Source organism: Stigmatopora nigra, chromosome 4, assembly GCF_051989575.1.
Source record: "Stigmatopora nigra isolate UIUO_SnigA chromosome 4, RoL_Snig_1.1, whole genome shotgun sequence".
Classification (NCBI taxonomy): domain Eukaryota; kingdom Metazoa; phylum Chordata; class Actinopteri; order Syngnathiformes; family Syngnathidae; genus Stigmatopora; species Stigmatopora nigra.
This window is the reverse complement of record NC_135511.1, coordinates 9,455,377-9,469,101: the sequence shown is the minus strand read 5'-3', so window position 1 is coordinate 9,469,101 and position 13,725 is coordinate 9,455,377. Positions and strand designations below refer to the sequence as shown.

Sequence of the window (13,725 nt, the reverse complement as noted above, 5' to 3'; positions counted from 1 at the left end):
ATATTTTTTAAAACTCAGTTTTTCTGTATGATTTATTTTAGTTTTTCATATTTTTTTTCCTGACACTGGCCATTAATGGAAAAAAAATAATAAAAACAAGCAAACAAGTGAGCATCACTTAGCGTTACGTTCTACGAATTCTAGACCCTGAAAGACACGTGCTGACGTGGTTCAGGGATTTTTTATTATTTAAGTAAAAGCAATATGCTTCCATACTAGGCAGCCCCCTGATGTGTTTTGCCAGGCAATTAAAGGATCACAAAAACATGAAATTTAAGACCAATGAACCACTACAGCAACTGTGACTGAAAAAAAAAGAATGGATCCAATGATCGGTGTGGAGTCAATTGTACAATAAAATAAAGTAGTTTGTGTAGGTGTGAGGGTGCTGGAACTTATAGTGGTGACTATGGACAGGATGTGGGGTAAATCCTAGACTGTAGACAGCCTACCATGCATGATTTTTGGGAAGTGGACACATGCACAAGGGACAAATGCAAAATTCATACGAACGGCTTACTTGAACCATTGACCTTAAACTTGTGATGTGGTTGTGCAACGTAGTCGCCTACCTTGCCACTATATGTTTCAATTCCCATTTGTTTCTAATGCAATTAATTCAATGCTTCTCTTTAAAAGGAGCTTCTCATGTGTCGTCAGCAAATGAACAGTGCTGTTGAGGAAAGCTTCTGATTATTTGCCAAGGTTAGCAGCAAACGGTGCCACAGGCATGTAGTCACTGCCTGTGCTTGTGCATAATGTTAACGTTGATTATTTGACTCTAATGCTGAATGCTCAGTGACCTTTTACAGAGTTCTCATTGAAGGGGTAGAGGCTTTACTCCACATCTGACTGATTCAAAATGCTTCAGTGGAAAGCCTAAATGTGTCTACTTTTATAACCTCATTATTTTGGAACCTTGTTGAAAGAGAAATAAAAAGCAAAGGATGGGATAAATATCTAAGCTTCTGATAAAATGAATCATAAAATAGCAAATCTGATCATTATCTGGCTTTGATGTTCATTTTAAAAAGTCACAAATGATCGCCAGTTGAATATGAGAGGTATGAGATTTGATGCTGGTCTCCTTACATGGAATGTTTGGTAACATTTCTATTATCACATTACCTGCATCCCTTTTATGACGCTATGACTGCATATCTAAGGTTATGACGGTTATGCAAAGTTTCTCAAAAACATGCTTTAAGTTCAGTAGGATCATCAGAAGCTTGTGCGCCATATTGACTCAAACATTTTAGTAGTGGCATGCGGACTACATTAAGAAAATGAAAACAATGCTGACTAAATACATTATGGAACTCGAGGTAAAGGCGAGGCTTGTAATCTGTGCTTGTTGCCCAGAAGACCAACAGGACAAATCTAAATAAAGGTATCTTAAGGGTGTCTGAAAACCAGCAGATTTTTGAAGGGGTTTTATTCTTTACTTTTTTATGTATGTAGGATTCAGGATAATAATTAACTGTAATTAGCATGAGTTATTTAATGTCTGGCCACCTTATATTAATGAAAGACTGGTCGCCAGTCAGCTGTAGGGCAAGCAAACAGACAAACGACCATACACACTCAAGAATTATACCACAACCAGTGGGAATCGAGTCGGCAACTGCCTGGACTGAAGACAGGCAAGTGAACCTCTTTACTGTCAGGCGGATACTGATTTAATTTCCTCATTTCCTTTCCACCAAGTCACTAATATTTCTTATTAAACTGTACATTTAGAATTAAACTCTGGATTTTCCTTTTGACAGAAATGTCCACCATTACAGAAAGTCCCCCTGCCATATCTCTGCAACAGGATACAAACTGGACAAATGCCATGTCGTCATGGGAGTATGCTCTAGATTCTCGCTGAGGTCTCACAGAAGCCTGGGGGGGTTGGGGGGCATCTAAGCCCAGCCTTCACTGTGACACATTTGGGTGATGTGCTATACCTGGAGGGGGGCTACCGGACTTTGCACTGCACCAGCCACTCAGGGACACACCAAAAAAAACATAGACTCTATGGGGAAAAGGGCCGCTGTCTAACCGCATATACGCAATAATGGTACAGTGCAAAAGCCAGTAGCGAAGCCGGCTGTTCCTTTCCTTTCCTTCTTCTTCGGGGACAGTGCCAGTGTAGTTGTTTATATCTGTCTGCTTTAATCAGGAGATGCATCAGTGTTATTCGACTTGAAGCAACTTGATCGCCAAGGTTTTCATGTGAAGAAATGAGGCATGCCATCGCCTCACTTATTGAGGTTGTTCCAAAGTATGGCACACATAAACAACATCAGCAACACAGGGCCAAAAGCTTCATATTCCTTTTTCTTGACCCTCTTTTACTTAGTTAATTGAATGTCAAGGTAGGATGACAATAAGTGGCCTTTAAACAATACAAAGTAGAACACAAAATCAGCACTTGAAGTATAATCTTTCCAAAAAACCCACATGGGAACAACAATGTTCTGCATTTTCATTTTTATACATGGCTGTCGAGTGATGTAATTCCAAGTCCCTTCGTAATGTTTGCAATTTTCTTCACATTTAGAAATATAGATTTACTGTTATAGAGCAGGAAATAAGTTGCCATTTAACTGTCATCCTACGACGCAAATATTGTTTTCTGTCGGGAACTCAAAATGCTCACTAGCGAGCAAAATGCATTCACTTTAGAATTGGTCGCTGTAGTTTAGTGACACAATCAAAAGGCAGAGCATGGTAAATTTTATATGCTACTGTGCATGCCAAGACTGCTTCTAGTACGTGCCCAGGAGCGCCAATCACTAGGTTGGGTGCTCTTCATTCTCTCTTTGTTTACATTAGCACTTATCTTTCTTTCAAAAACATTCAATACAGAGTTTGCTGCGTTTAATATACAGTGTGAAAAGGAGATCAGGAGGTCACAGTATGCAGACATAGTGCTACAACACATTACTGAGAAATCTGACCCTGAACAATACGGCATGGAATCGACAAGACAGTTACCTTTGAATACAAAAACAATAACAGCTCAGGTTCCAACAAAAAGATGAATTTTCTAAATATTAACTGCGAATTGGGATTAGTGGACTAGAAAAAAACAATAATAGCACAATGGTGAACGTATTCTGACGAAAAAACAAGGTTACACTCTAATGTCACACTAAGATTGACATAAAAATTTGTCACCCAAAGCAAATGCAACATATGTAAAAGCATGAAGCCATACTATCCAACACACTAGGAAATGAAAAGCCAGCCGATGACCAACTGCAAATTCAAAGCGTGCTGGCACAAATTGAATTTGTTCTGGTATGTCGCCGTTCCTTGCAATGCACAGTCCGGTATATCCATATAACATATCGCTATAACGTCATTAGTCTGTGGTGTAAAATGCAATTTGCTTAGGGCCGTTAACTCCTCAAGTGCTGCTCTCTTTTTATATCGGGTCAAGTAATGCAGTATACGGTGAAATATGTCAAAAGAAATTTACATTGGTGTTACCTTCCTTTTTTTTTTTAAAATGACATGGGTGTATTAGTACAGCAATTTGCTTGCCTGGCTGCATATTTTCTGCCTGTTCTCTTATCTCACGTTCCATCCCTGCCTGTCTACGGCTTCTCCTGCGTGTGACTGTTCTGCCACTAAAAGACAGGAACTATTCTTCTCAGCAAAGCAGACACACCAACATCCTGTAAGTAGCGGACCAAGCTTGCATGCTCGATTTTTATCACATCAATATATGAAAAACAGGGGGGAAAAGGTGAGGAGATTACGTCAAGTGGTTGGACATCAAACCTGCATCTCTAACAGTCACTTTAGACAAGGGAGCTGAAGTGACCTTCTCAGATTGCATCCTCAGATTGCCCCCCCCCCCTTTCAGTCAGGCGCACTGTCCTCTGAACGCGTGCGTAATTAGAGAACTTCCCGCACACACCAGAGACATTTTTGTGCCTTTCTGCCGTTTTGTGTGTATATATATAAGTGTGTGTGTGTGTGGAGGAAGTGCTTCATTAAAATGTTGCTGTCATCCCCTTTGAGTGTCCAAATAAAATGCTCAGAAGGGAAAGGGGGGGGGGGTGGACTGGTCACATTAGTATACATCTGGGGCGACAAACATAGAACTCTGCAAGCCATAACAAATGTGTAAAACAGTGTACATAATGTAATTATGAATTATCCAGTCATTTTTAAAAGTCCCCTTTAAAGTCACTCGGAGATCATGCTTTTATCGGACAAAAGGAAGCCAGAATTCCAGTAGAAAAAGAACTGGGCCAACTGCTAGAACACTGTCCTGCCCTAATTATGGGGAAAAAAATGCTCTTTTTGGTCTTCAGTTCAATTTGTTTTTAGTGAGGGGGAGTGGTTCACTCACCTGACCTCTATTAAGAGTCAAATGCCAATCAATGGCAGTTTTATTGTGAGTGTGAATAGTTGTTCGTTTCATTATGTGCCCTGCAATTGCTGGTACAGGTACAAATCAGGGGGCTATTTGGATTTCACCCCAAATCTTGGGGCAGGAACAGGACTACAGAAATATTGATGAATGTTTGGTTGGCCAGATTAAATGCTATTCAGGTTAATGCACACATGGTCATGAGCTGTACATTTAATGAGCATAACTGTTAAGTAAAAGCCTTGTGTCACACACTGGTAAAATGGATCTAACCAAGTCCTCGTTAATCCTTCTGGATCAGTGTATAATATGGCTGCTGATTTGCACATCTTTATATTCCCGTGACCTGCCTGTGGGGCGACACCTCAGCTGTCATTTGCACTTGAACGCCTCACTACCTTGTGTCACAAAGCTTCCTCATTTTAAAATCATCTCTTGTTTCTAATGCCCTTCAAACTTATCATTTTCAATAAAACATCAAAAGTTGCAATCATTTCTGGCAGATCGACGCTATAATTGTTCCTTTATAAAAAATAAAAAACGATTCCCATTAGGACAAAGTGGTGTAAAACACGGCTGAGCATTTAAACGAGAAAAAACACCAAAAAACAAAGCAGTAGTAAATCGAACCGGTCCAAAGTTGTGCAAAAGAAGAACCGGAGCTTAAAGATGGGTTGACAGACGCGCACGACGCCCATCGCAAAGCAATTTGCCGTCGCCAGCGTTGTTTTTTCTCCCCTCGTTCAAAAAAAAAAGAGCGTTTCGAAGCTTACCGTCGAAGACCTTGAAACGATGACGGCCAAGACATGCGCGATTTCTTCAATCCAGGTCGGTGTCCCGTGTCCACGGCGTACGTCCGATCCATGTTGAGAGGGCTGAGATACCGCTCGGTGTCGGAGAAGCCTCGCTGTCTGACGCGCTGGTGGCTCTTGCGCACTAGTAGAGCGTGGTGAAGCGGCGAGAGCGCACCCTGGTTCTGCTGCCTCCACAAATGTTTGGGCGCCTTTGCACCCACGCTGGTTCCGGTTCCGACACTGTCGCTGGCCACGGCCGGCTGCGACCCAACTTTACCAGGATCCATGATGTTGTCCCCCACCTTATAACCTTCTTTTTTTCTTTTAACCTCTACTATATAAAGTACATTCAGATGCTCATTTGTGGACAGATCCGTAGTGTAGGCAAACTTTAAAGCTTGCTCAAGTCCATAAACTTCTCCATTCAGTCAAAGTAGTACAACATTACTTGTCCAAAGTTGCATGTTTTTCCCCCCAAGTGTCACTAAAGTTTACATTCGCACCTGGGTAAAGAGTGTCACGTGTTAAATCCTGGGCTAATCCTGCAGGTGTGCAATTTTGGATAAGCAAAACAAGGAAAACGTCAGCTACACCTCCTTTCTTCACCTCCCATTGTACTCCTGTGCAACATTCACAGTCCTGCGGCAAATATAGGGAAGCACACTAGATCGTGCATTAAACATGAGAGAACCACCCAAAGCACCTCCCCTGCAAGAGGCAGATGGATCAAGGAAGCTTTGGCCAGACGGCCAAATCATTTAACTGCCGATCAATTGAAAATCAATGCAGTCGGATTAAGATTTAAAAACGTAGAACATTGAATTGCATCCAGATTGCAATGGAGAAGAAAAAAAGTAGCAATTTATGGGTGGATCGCATAGTGTTGAAAAATGTGAAACACCAGTGGATCTCAATTTCAATGACTATACTAAGTATTGGTAAGTCTTTTCCAATTGAATATTTACTTAATACCATATAAATGTGGCGTCCACATACATGGAAATCATATTTTTGGTCGGGCAGGACACAATATCAACATTTGGTGGACAAATGTGGCTTACAGACTAACAGAACTAACTGTGATGTCATGTTAAATCTTTTTTTTTGGTGATTCATACAGCAAACGTCATGGTTTCATCAGCACGACTTTTTTCACACAAATTTAGTCAATACTATAGCTTCTGCACTGAAGATGTCAAAAATATACTTCGGTTTAGTCATCAACCCTCAACTGAAGCACTTGATATCACAGGAAAAAAATATTGGAAAGCACAATATTTTCTATCCATTCATTCTTTCTTTGATTTATTTGAAATGCTTATCTGCAAAAGCCTGGTGCTGGAGCCGATCCCAACTAACTACAGGCACCAGGCAGGGGGAACCCTGAATTGATGGTCAGTCAGTCGCAGGCAAGAAGCAAAATAGTGCAAAATGATGCATTTGATATAAAATAAATTAGGCATCATATTCAAAATTTAAAGGCAGTTACTATTTGTTGGGTTTTGGTTTCCATAATTTTGGGGGAATCCTGGAAATAGTCGGAAAAAAATGATCTATCATCGCAATATATGAAACAATAACATTGGCTCTGACCAAATTAAACTATGGGATACTGTAACAAGACATCCAAACAAGAATAAAGTCATATTTTTCCAAGGGGTCTAATTCCAATTTTATGCCATTGTTATTTATTTCATTTGATTTGACTGTTAACATTTTATAAAAGCCAAAGAAGCAGATTTCAAATCGATTACAGTGTGGCATAAAATTGCACCTTACTATGGAAGTGCCTGCCCATTTTAGAGCCTCCTACATAAACTCACCAACAGTCACGTAATAACTTCACTTAAAAGTTGCCCAAGAACAAACCCATTTGCCAAAGGCTAAACAGTGCAAAGAGTTTAAATTAAAACATTAAATATTAAAATTTGATCCAGTCAGCTACATATCAATGAGAGTCCGGCTGTTTGGAATTGCAATTGAGAATGACTGACTAAGATAGCTTGAAAAGGGACATTCCGCTCATTTTCTATACATATTGTCTCCCAAACTTGATAAAATGAAATTAAAAGTTAGAAAAAAATAATAGAAGGTCACCTTGAAGAACTAAATTCAGACAAAACATTTAATCGGCTTTTTAAAAAAAAGGAACCATAGTATCTCTTATTCCTTTTTATAAAGATAGTAAGAAAAAAAAATCTTCTTACGTACGTTGTGTTGAATAAAGATAAAGTGTGTGTGTGTGGTGGTTAGAGACTGTAGCTCAAGTGCAATACCATTCATATTTCCATTTTCTACAGTGTCCTTGTTATCATTAGGGTCTCGGTGAAATGAAGCCCCTCCCAACTAACTTTAAAGGAGAGACTGGGTACACAACCTGGACTGGTGGCCAATCCATCACAAGGCATCACAACAAGCTGTGCCACCGATAATATCAGACTGTAAAAAAATAAATCCACCCAGTTCATCAAAGATACCCTGAAGCTTGCCACTATTTCCTGAGCAATATATATACACGCATTTGGGTTGCCAGGTGCATGTGTTTATCTTGCACATAACTCTTGAGGCGTACGGCCATTTATCTAGAAACTAATAGTGCGGGAAATGCAATCTCCACTCTTAACAAGTGTAATTTTCCTCCCAAACAAGGTGACGGAAAACTATGGCGGCAGGTTAAGTGTGATGACACACAGTTCACAAAGCAAGCAGCAACAGCGTGGTTTTGCTGAGCTGAGGTATGTGTGTGCTCTTGTACACTATCCACACACATTTCCTATCATTTAAGTTAGTATTCAAGTTTAAACAAGGTCCTTGGCGAGAAAGTGTCCTGGCATAACCTTCAAACAAAACAACAGATGGCCGACTTATTTTTAACACACCTGGCATGCAGTACTCTCAGTTTATATTTTTGATGGAGTCATTTGATGATAGATTATTAATTATAATTAATTCTCTAAGCACTATTTAAATTATACCTCAATTAGATATTAATGTGCTTACAAGTTGAATTTAATGCTTTTATTGTCATTATACTAGTATAATGAGATTTAAAGCTTCCTCCATGTAAGTGCACAAAAAATAAAGAGTCAGACAAATAAATAATCAATAAATAAATAAATAATAATATGTATTTGTGCTGGTAATGAAGATTATAAAGTACCAACTGCCCAGTTTGGGACCAATGCTAACAGGCTTTTTCAGCAAGCATTGATTGAATGAAAATTAATGTTTTACATACTGCAGAACTGTGACTAAAAAGAATGGATTTTTTTGAGGCCCTCGCAACTCCAGACTTTCTAAAAAAAAAATAGATATTTACCACAGCAATCCATAATAATTACAAAAGCCAGGCTGCGTGTTAGTGTGCAGTTCCCAGCCTATGACAAAACCGGTTTTGTTTTTTCTTGAACATTGATTACAATTAGTTAAAGAATGGCACCATAATTACTATATGGACTATTTTCTACCGCAACCACTTGATATAAAATGTCTGCAGTGTCGCGTGAACATCTGGTGATTTGAGTTTTGATACTCTGTGTTGCTTCTCCAGTATGTTGTTTGAAAACAATTATACAAACAGTTTATTATTATCACAATGTTTAGCAGAAACTTCACCCTTGCCCGTAAACATTTGCACGTGCCTTCAGAAGCTCAGATGTAAATTTCACAGAACCAATGCTTTCAATCAAGAGGCAGTAATGAAAACCTAGAGTGGCACTCTAGGCACACACACACATATTTGCTTTTTTCATTAATGCCTCAGACTGTTTTCGGAATGCATGTATCATTGCCGATACACCCAAATGTTGACGCTGGTATTATCACAGCTTGGGACGTCTGTAAAGCTCTCCACATTACATATTGAATTATGAATGAGTCAAGCCTGAAGCAAAGAAAAGATGCATGGCCTTTGTTAAAATTCCCTGCATAACCCATTTTCTCGCCACTGTCAAATTTTATATTCATGTATTTGATGCAAAATAAATAACACAGTATAAAAGCTGTCACACTTGCTGGACTGCTTAATAAATAGCCTTTATCCAGAAATGCCAAATGCCACATTTTATGTCACAACACAATATGTAGTATATATTAGGCCAAACTGTTCAACAGCAGCCAACTCTGATAATAATAAAACAACTTTTCTTAGTTATTTATCAATCAAAAATCATAACAAAGAAATGGCTGTATTCCAAAATGTAAAAACACACATATTTGTTATCAGGCGGCCCAGCAGCTAGAGTGGTTAGCGCGATGGCCTCACAATTCTGTGGTTCTGGGTTCAAATCCAGGTCTGTCCACCTGTGTGGAGTTTGCATGTTTTCCCTGGACCTGTGTGGGCTTTCTCCGGGTACTCCAGTTTCCTCCCACATTACAAAAACATGCATGGTAGGCTGGCTGAACACTCTAAATTGCCCCTCAGTATGAGTGTGAGTGTGAATGGTTGTCCATCTAATAGTGTCCATAGTTGGCTGGGATTGGCTCCTTCATCCAGAGAGTTTTGACCCCTTAGCAGTTGACTTTGAATAGAGCACCTTATTACTTTGAATTGCATTAATATTGGTCTTAGAAAAATATAGCTCAAATCTGTCTGTTGTGGAATATTCCCATCAATGCAAGCTGTTACACTCTGAGGGCATCAGAAAACCTGCTCTGGTTGCCGTAGAAGATGTTTTACCATCGCCTTCCACCCAAATCACTGTTGGCTCTGTTTTAATTCATTTATATAACTTTTTTTCCTATCCTAAGAGAGTGAGTTGAAGATTAATAATTGACTTAACATAAACAGCAAAGTCAATATCCCCTAATGTATTCGAGTAAAGTAAAGTTTTTTGCAACAGTTCAATGAAGAAGAAATACTGGTCTGCTTTTATCAGTGACTATAGAAATTAGAGGGCCATTTGGAAAGATGGATCACGACTTGGTTGGCAAGCACTTCTACCTTGTGACCTTAAAGTGACTGTGCGCCTGGAGAATCTATGTAACTGTATATAATATATATATTGTTTGTTAGGGAATTTTAAACATTTTCAGATTCAATTACAGAACCAAAATGACCATGACACCCCTGCCCTTGTGGAAACTGGAGTTCCCTTTTGCTGTCCACATCAGCAAATTCATGAAATGTTTGTCCTAAACATGTGTCAGCAAAAAATAGTTCAGAAAACCAGTCCAAAATTAGCACCAAAGCAAGAAGAAGATTTTTGTTCTGCACATTATGTCCATATACAATAATTAACTGCCAATATTTACAATATTTAACTGGCCCTTGAGAATAGATGGTACTGCATCAAAAGAAAAATTTGATGATGACCACAGGAACATAAATGTTGCTCTGACTCAGCACAATATGTCAACACTCGTTAAAGTTTATATTGTTGCCGTACGGCCGTAAATTCAGTTTTATAGTTGCACGGTTGTGAGGCTCCCGCACCCCTTCAACCCTGAGGGTTTACGTCGCCTACAGTCCTTATAATGCTAGGATAGGCTCCAGCACCCTCACGGCCTTGGTGAGGATATTCAGAACAGAAGATGAATAAATGAATGAATTCATATATAGTCATAGGGTCATTCAAATACTATTTCCAGTATAATTCTCTTATTATTTCCTATGGGAAACACCAAGTCTAGTTCAACACAAATGTGATGTCCACCCGCATTTTGGAACACACAAGATGAACTCCATTTATTCCTTTAGCTGTTTGTCCACCTATTCATCCATTTGCTCAACCAGTCATCAAGCTATCCATCTCCTGTTACCATCTATCCACAAAGCCTTCTTTTTATTCTATTTTTATCTCCCAATCCATCATAGTTATCCATGGCTTCATCTGACCATTTATCCATCATGACTTTGACTCCGTCTCAAGCCATCCATTACACCTATACATTCATCAAACTACTATCGATTTATTAATGCGTCCATCTAGTGTATACATCCATCCATAAGTCGCCCCTTAGTGATTACACATTAAAAAAATTAGAATGTAAAAAAGATCAGATATAAAAAGTACTTAATTTATAAGAATTGAGTGTTAGAGTTTGACAAAATGACATGCATGTATATATTTAAATGTCTGCATTTATAGTAGTACGAGAACATTATTCATGGTAATGGATAATTTGGATATTTTCTTTGTTCCAAAATGTATGGCGACACCAAAGGTCAACAGAAGGGTAAATTATGACATAATAAGAAAATCCAACTAATTTGAAAATGAAAGTGATCTAAGGAAAATTATATTTTCTCCTCTAATCCCATACACCTTTCACTATCTTTCATCTTTTCTGGGAAAAACAACAAATACGCTCATTATTGCCATTGGGTTGTCTTTCTCCTCTGGCTGTAATTTAAAAAAAACAGGTGTCGCAGCTGCTGTATTGTTTGGGGAAAGATTTTAAACAAAGCCTCAGAAATGTCGGAAACGCAGAAGGCCTTTTTTGGTACAGTATAAAAGTGTGCTCTTCACGTTCTCTTATCTCTACAGGATACTGGAATTTCTTTTCTGTTATTTTTGCATCTCAATCATCAATTGTTTCCTTTCCTTTTTACGAACCCCTCATTTCAATTGAGCCTTATTCATGTCCTTGTTTATCCATGCACTGCAGGTCTGCCCAAAATTTTGGCAAGGAGAAAAACAACATGATGAAGAAGAGAGAGAAAAAGTGTTACTAATTCACAATGACAAGAGCTTTGGGACAAGTGAACACCCAGACAACGTGACTGATGTACAAAAATTCTATATTGACTCCTGATTTAACGATCAAGGCCAAGTCAGGGGATACCTTCTTTATCTTTTGACGGACTTCCACTGACAGCTGCATTTGACCGTGAAATTAATCCATTTCAACTACTTGGATATGGTACCGATTTCCCCTTTGGGAAAACTATCTTTTCATACGAAGCACCGAATGAGATGCTTATTTGTCTCTCAAGCCTGACTTGTGCTAAACATACTCCGGAACATCTTGCTTTCTTGAAGGGTTGTCATTTCTCTCTCACTCATGGCAAGGTCGTGCTCCCAATGTGCAGACAGACTTGCTCTCTCAGTTAAGCATCACTCAAGATTGAATTAATTACTTCTGTGAGGCTAGCTAGAGTTTTTCACACATCCCTGGTTGTCTAACTATAATTCATCAAAACATAGTATTAGTGTAGGTGGGAGTGGTTGGGCTCACAGTTCTGACTTCGAGGATTCAATACCAGGTTTTGAACCTTCCTGCGTGGCCTCTTCTCCCCAGGCTTGTGTGGGTTTTCCCCGGGTAATCCGTTTTTTCTCTCACATCCCAAACCATTCTGGGTAGGCTGGCTGACCATTCTAAATTGGCCAGAGATATGAGTGTGGGTGTGAATGATTGTCGCTCTTGTTGTACTTTGAACCATAGATGGACTGAGATAAGGCTCCAGCACCCCCTGCAAGCCTTGTGAGGATAAACAGTCCAGAACATGAATGAACGGATATTCATATCTTGTTGTGTAATACAGAAGAAATATTTGTATATTTTTTGACAGTCTAAATGTATTCTTTAATTCCTAATTTGATCCTGGTAAAGATTTATTTAGTCATAAAAAAGAATATAATCTAGAAAACAAAAATGAGTTTTCCTGTAATAGAACACATTTGGTTTAAAACTGCCTTAATTATGCAAATATATCATGTTAATGTGACAATACATGTTAATGAGAATTTGGGCTCCTAAATGACTATTCCTAATTATTTTGCATTCCCAAATCTCAATTTGAGAACCATGATTATCACCCTCATTACAGATAAACACAATTCATCCTGAAATTTCTTCCTGCATTTGACATAAAAAAAAATGCACATGCTGTCATACCTGCCAGTTTCTGCAGATGTAATTGCGATGAGAGGTGGAATACGGAGGGGCAGAGTATTCGGCCGTGGAGGAACGGTGATAGTATCGGCGTCCACTTTGCGTTCAAAATACATCTGCTCAGCCTGTCTGAAGGCCAGAGGGGGCAGCTGCACAGTCCGGCAGGACAGCCTCCGCACCAAAAAGGGCTCCATGCAGGTGACAGACTCCGTCTCTTGGGGGTCCGTCGACTCATCAGACACCTAAGGGATAGGTACAGAAAACAGAATTATGAGAATGCAAAGATAGAAGAGAAAAATCTGACAGTCCTGTCCTAAAAAAACAGGTAGACTGTCAGAGAATCCTACAAAATAAGCAGGTTTTATTACCCTAAAGGCGCAAAAGCCATGATCCATAATGTGACTCAGTTAGGCAAAGCTGCTGCAGCTATTTTTATTATGCGCTTCTGTTGCTTCCAGTCACACTGAGGTAGATTGCTTTTATTGCAAATTATGGCATGATTTCCTGCGGGGTTACTTCTAAGCACCAAGGTAAACTAAGAAGAAGCACATTAAATTGATCGATGTAGCATAAAATGAACGGATTATTTAAACGATGCCCATATATATTGAAGACAGCTGCAATGCTGAGAAACAGACTTACTCTATTATAGTCAGACAAATGACTCATTTCCTTCAGTCAGGATGGTGATGTACTGAACTCTAGAATGAGTTGTTTTCT

At 39.1% G+C, this 13,725-nt stretch overlaps 1 protein-coding gene across 7 annotated transcripts in view; it reads right to left on the bottom strand.

The window, feature by feature from the left end:
* Window positions 1–13,725, bottom strand: part of LOC144195985 (3',5'-cyclic-AMP phosphodiesterase 4D-like) — a 118,865-nt gene that overhangs the window by 85,837 nt on the left and 19,303 nt on the right. For 6 of the 7 annotated variants that reach the window (XM_077715936.1, XM_077715940.1, XM_077715937.1 and 3 more), the window contains one exon: window positions 13,009–13,247. In XM_077715936.1, coding sequence (XP_077572062.1) covers window positions 13,009–13,247 — 239 coding nt within the window. Of the gene's footprint in view, window positions 1–5,148; window positions 5,881–13,008; window positions 13,248–13,725 lie in introns of those variants that run through there. The other variant, XM_077715933.1, reaches the window with a different exon arrangement.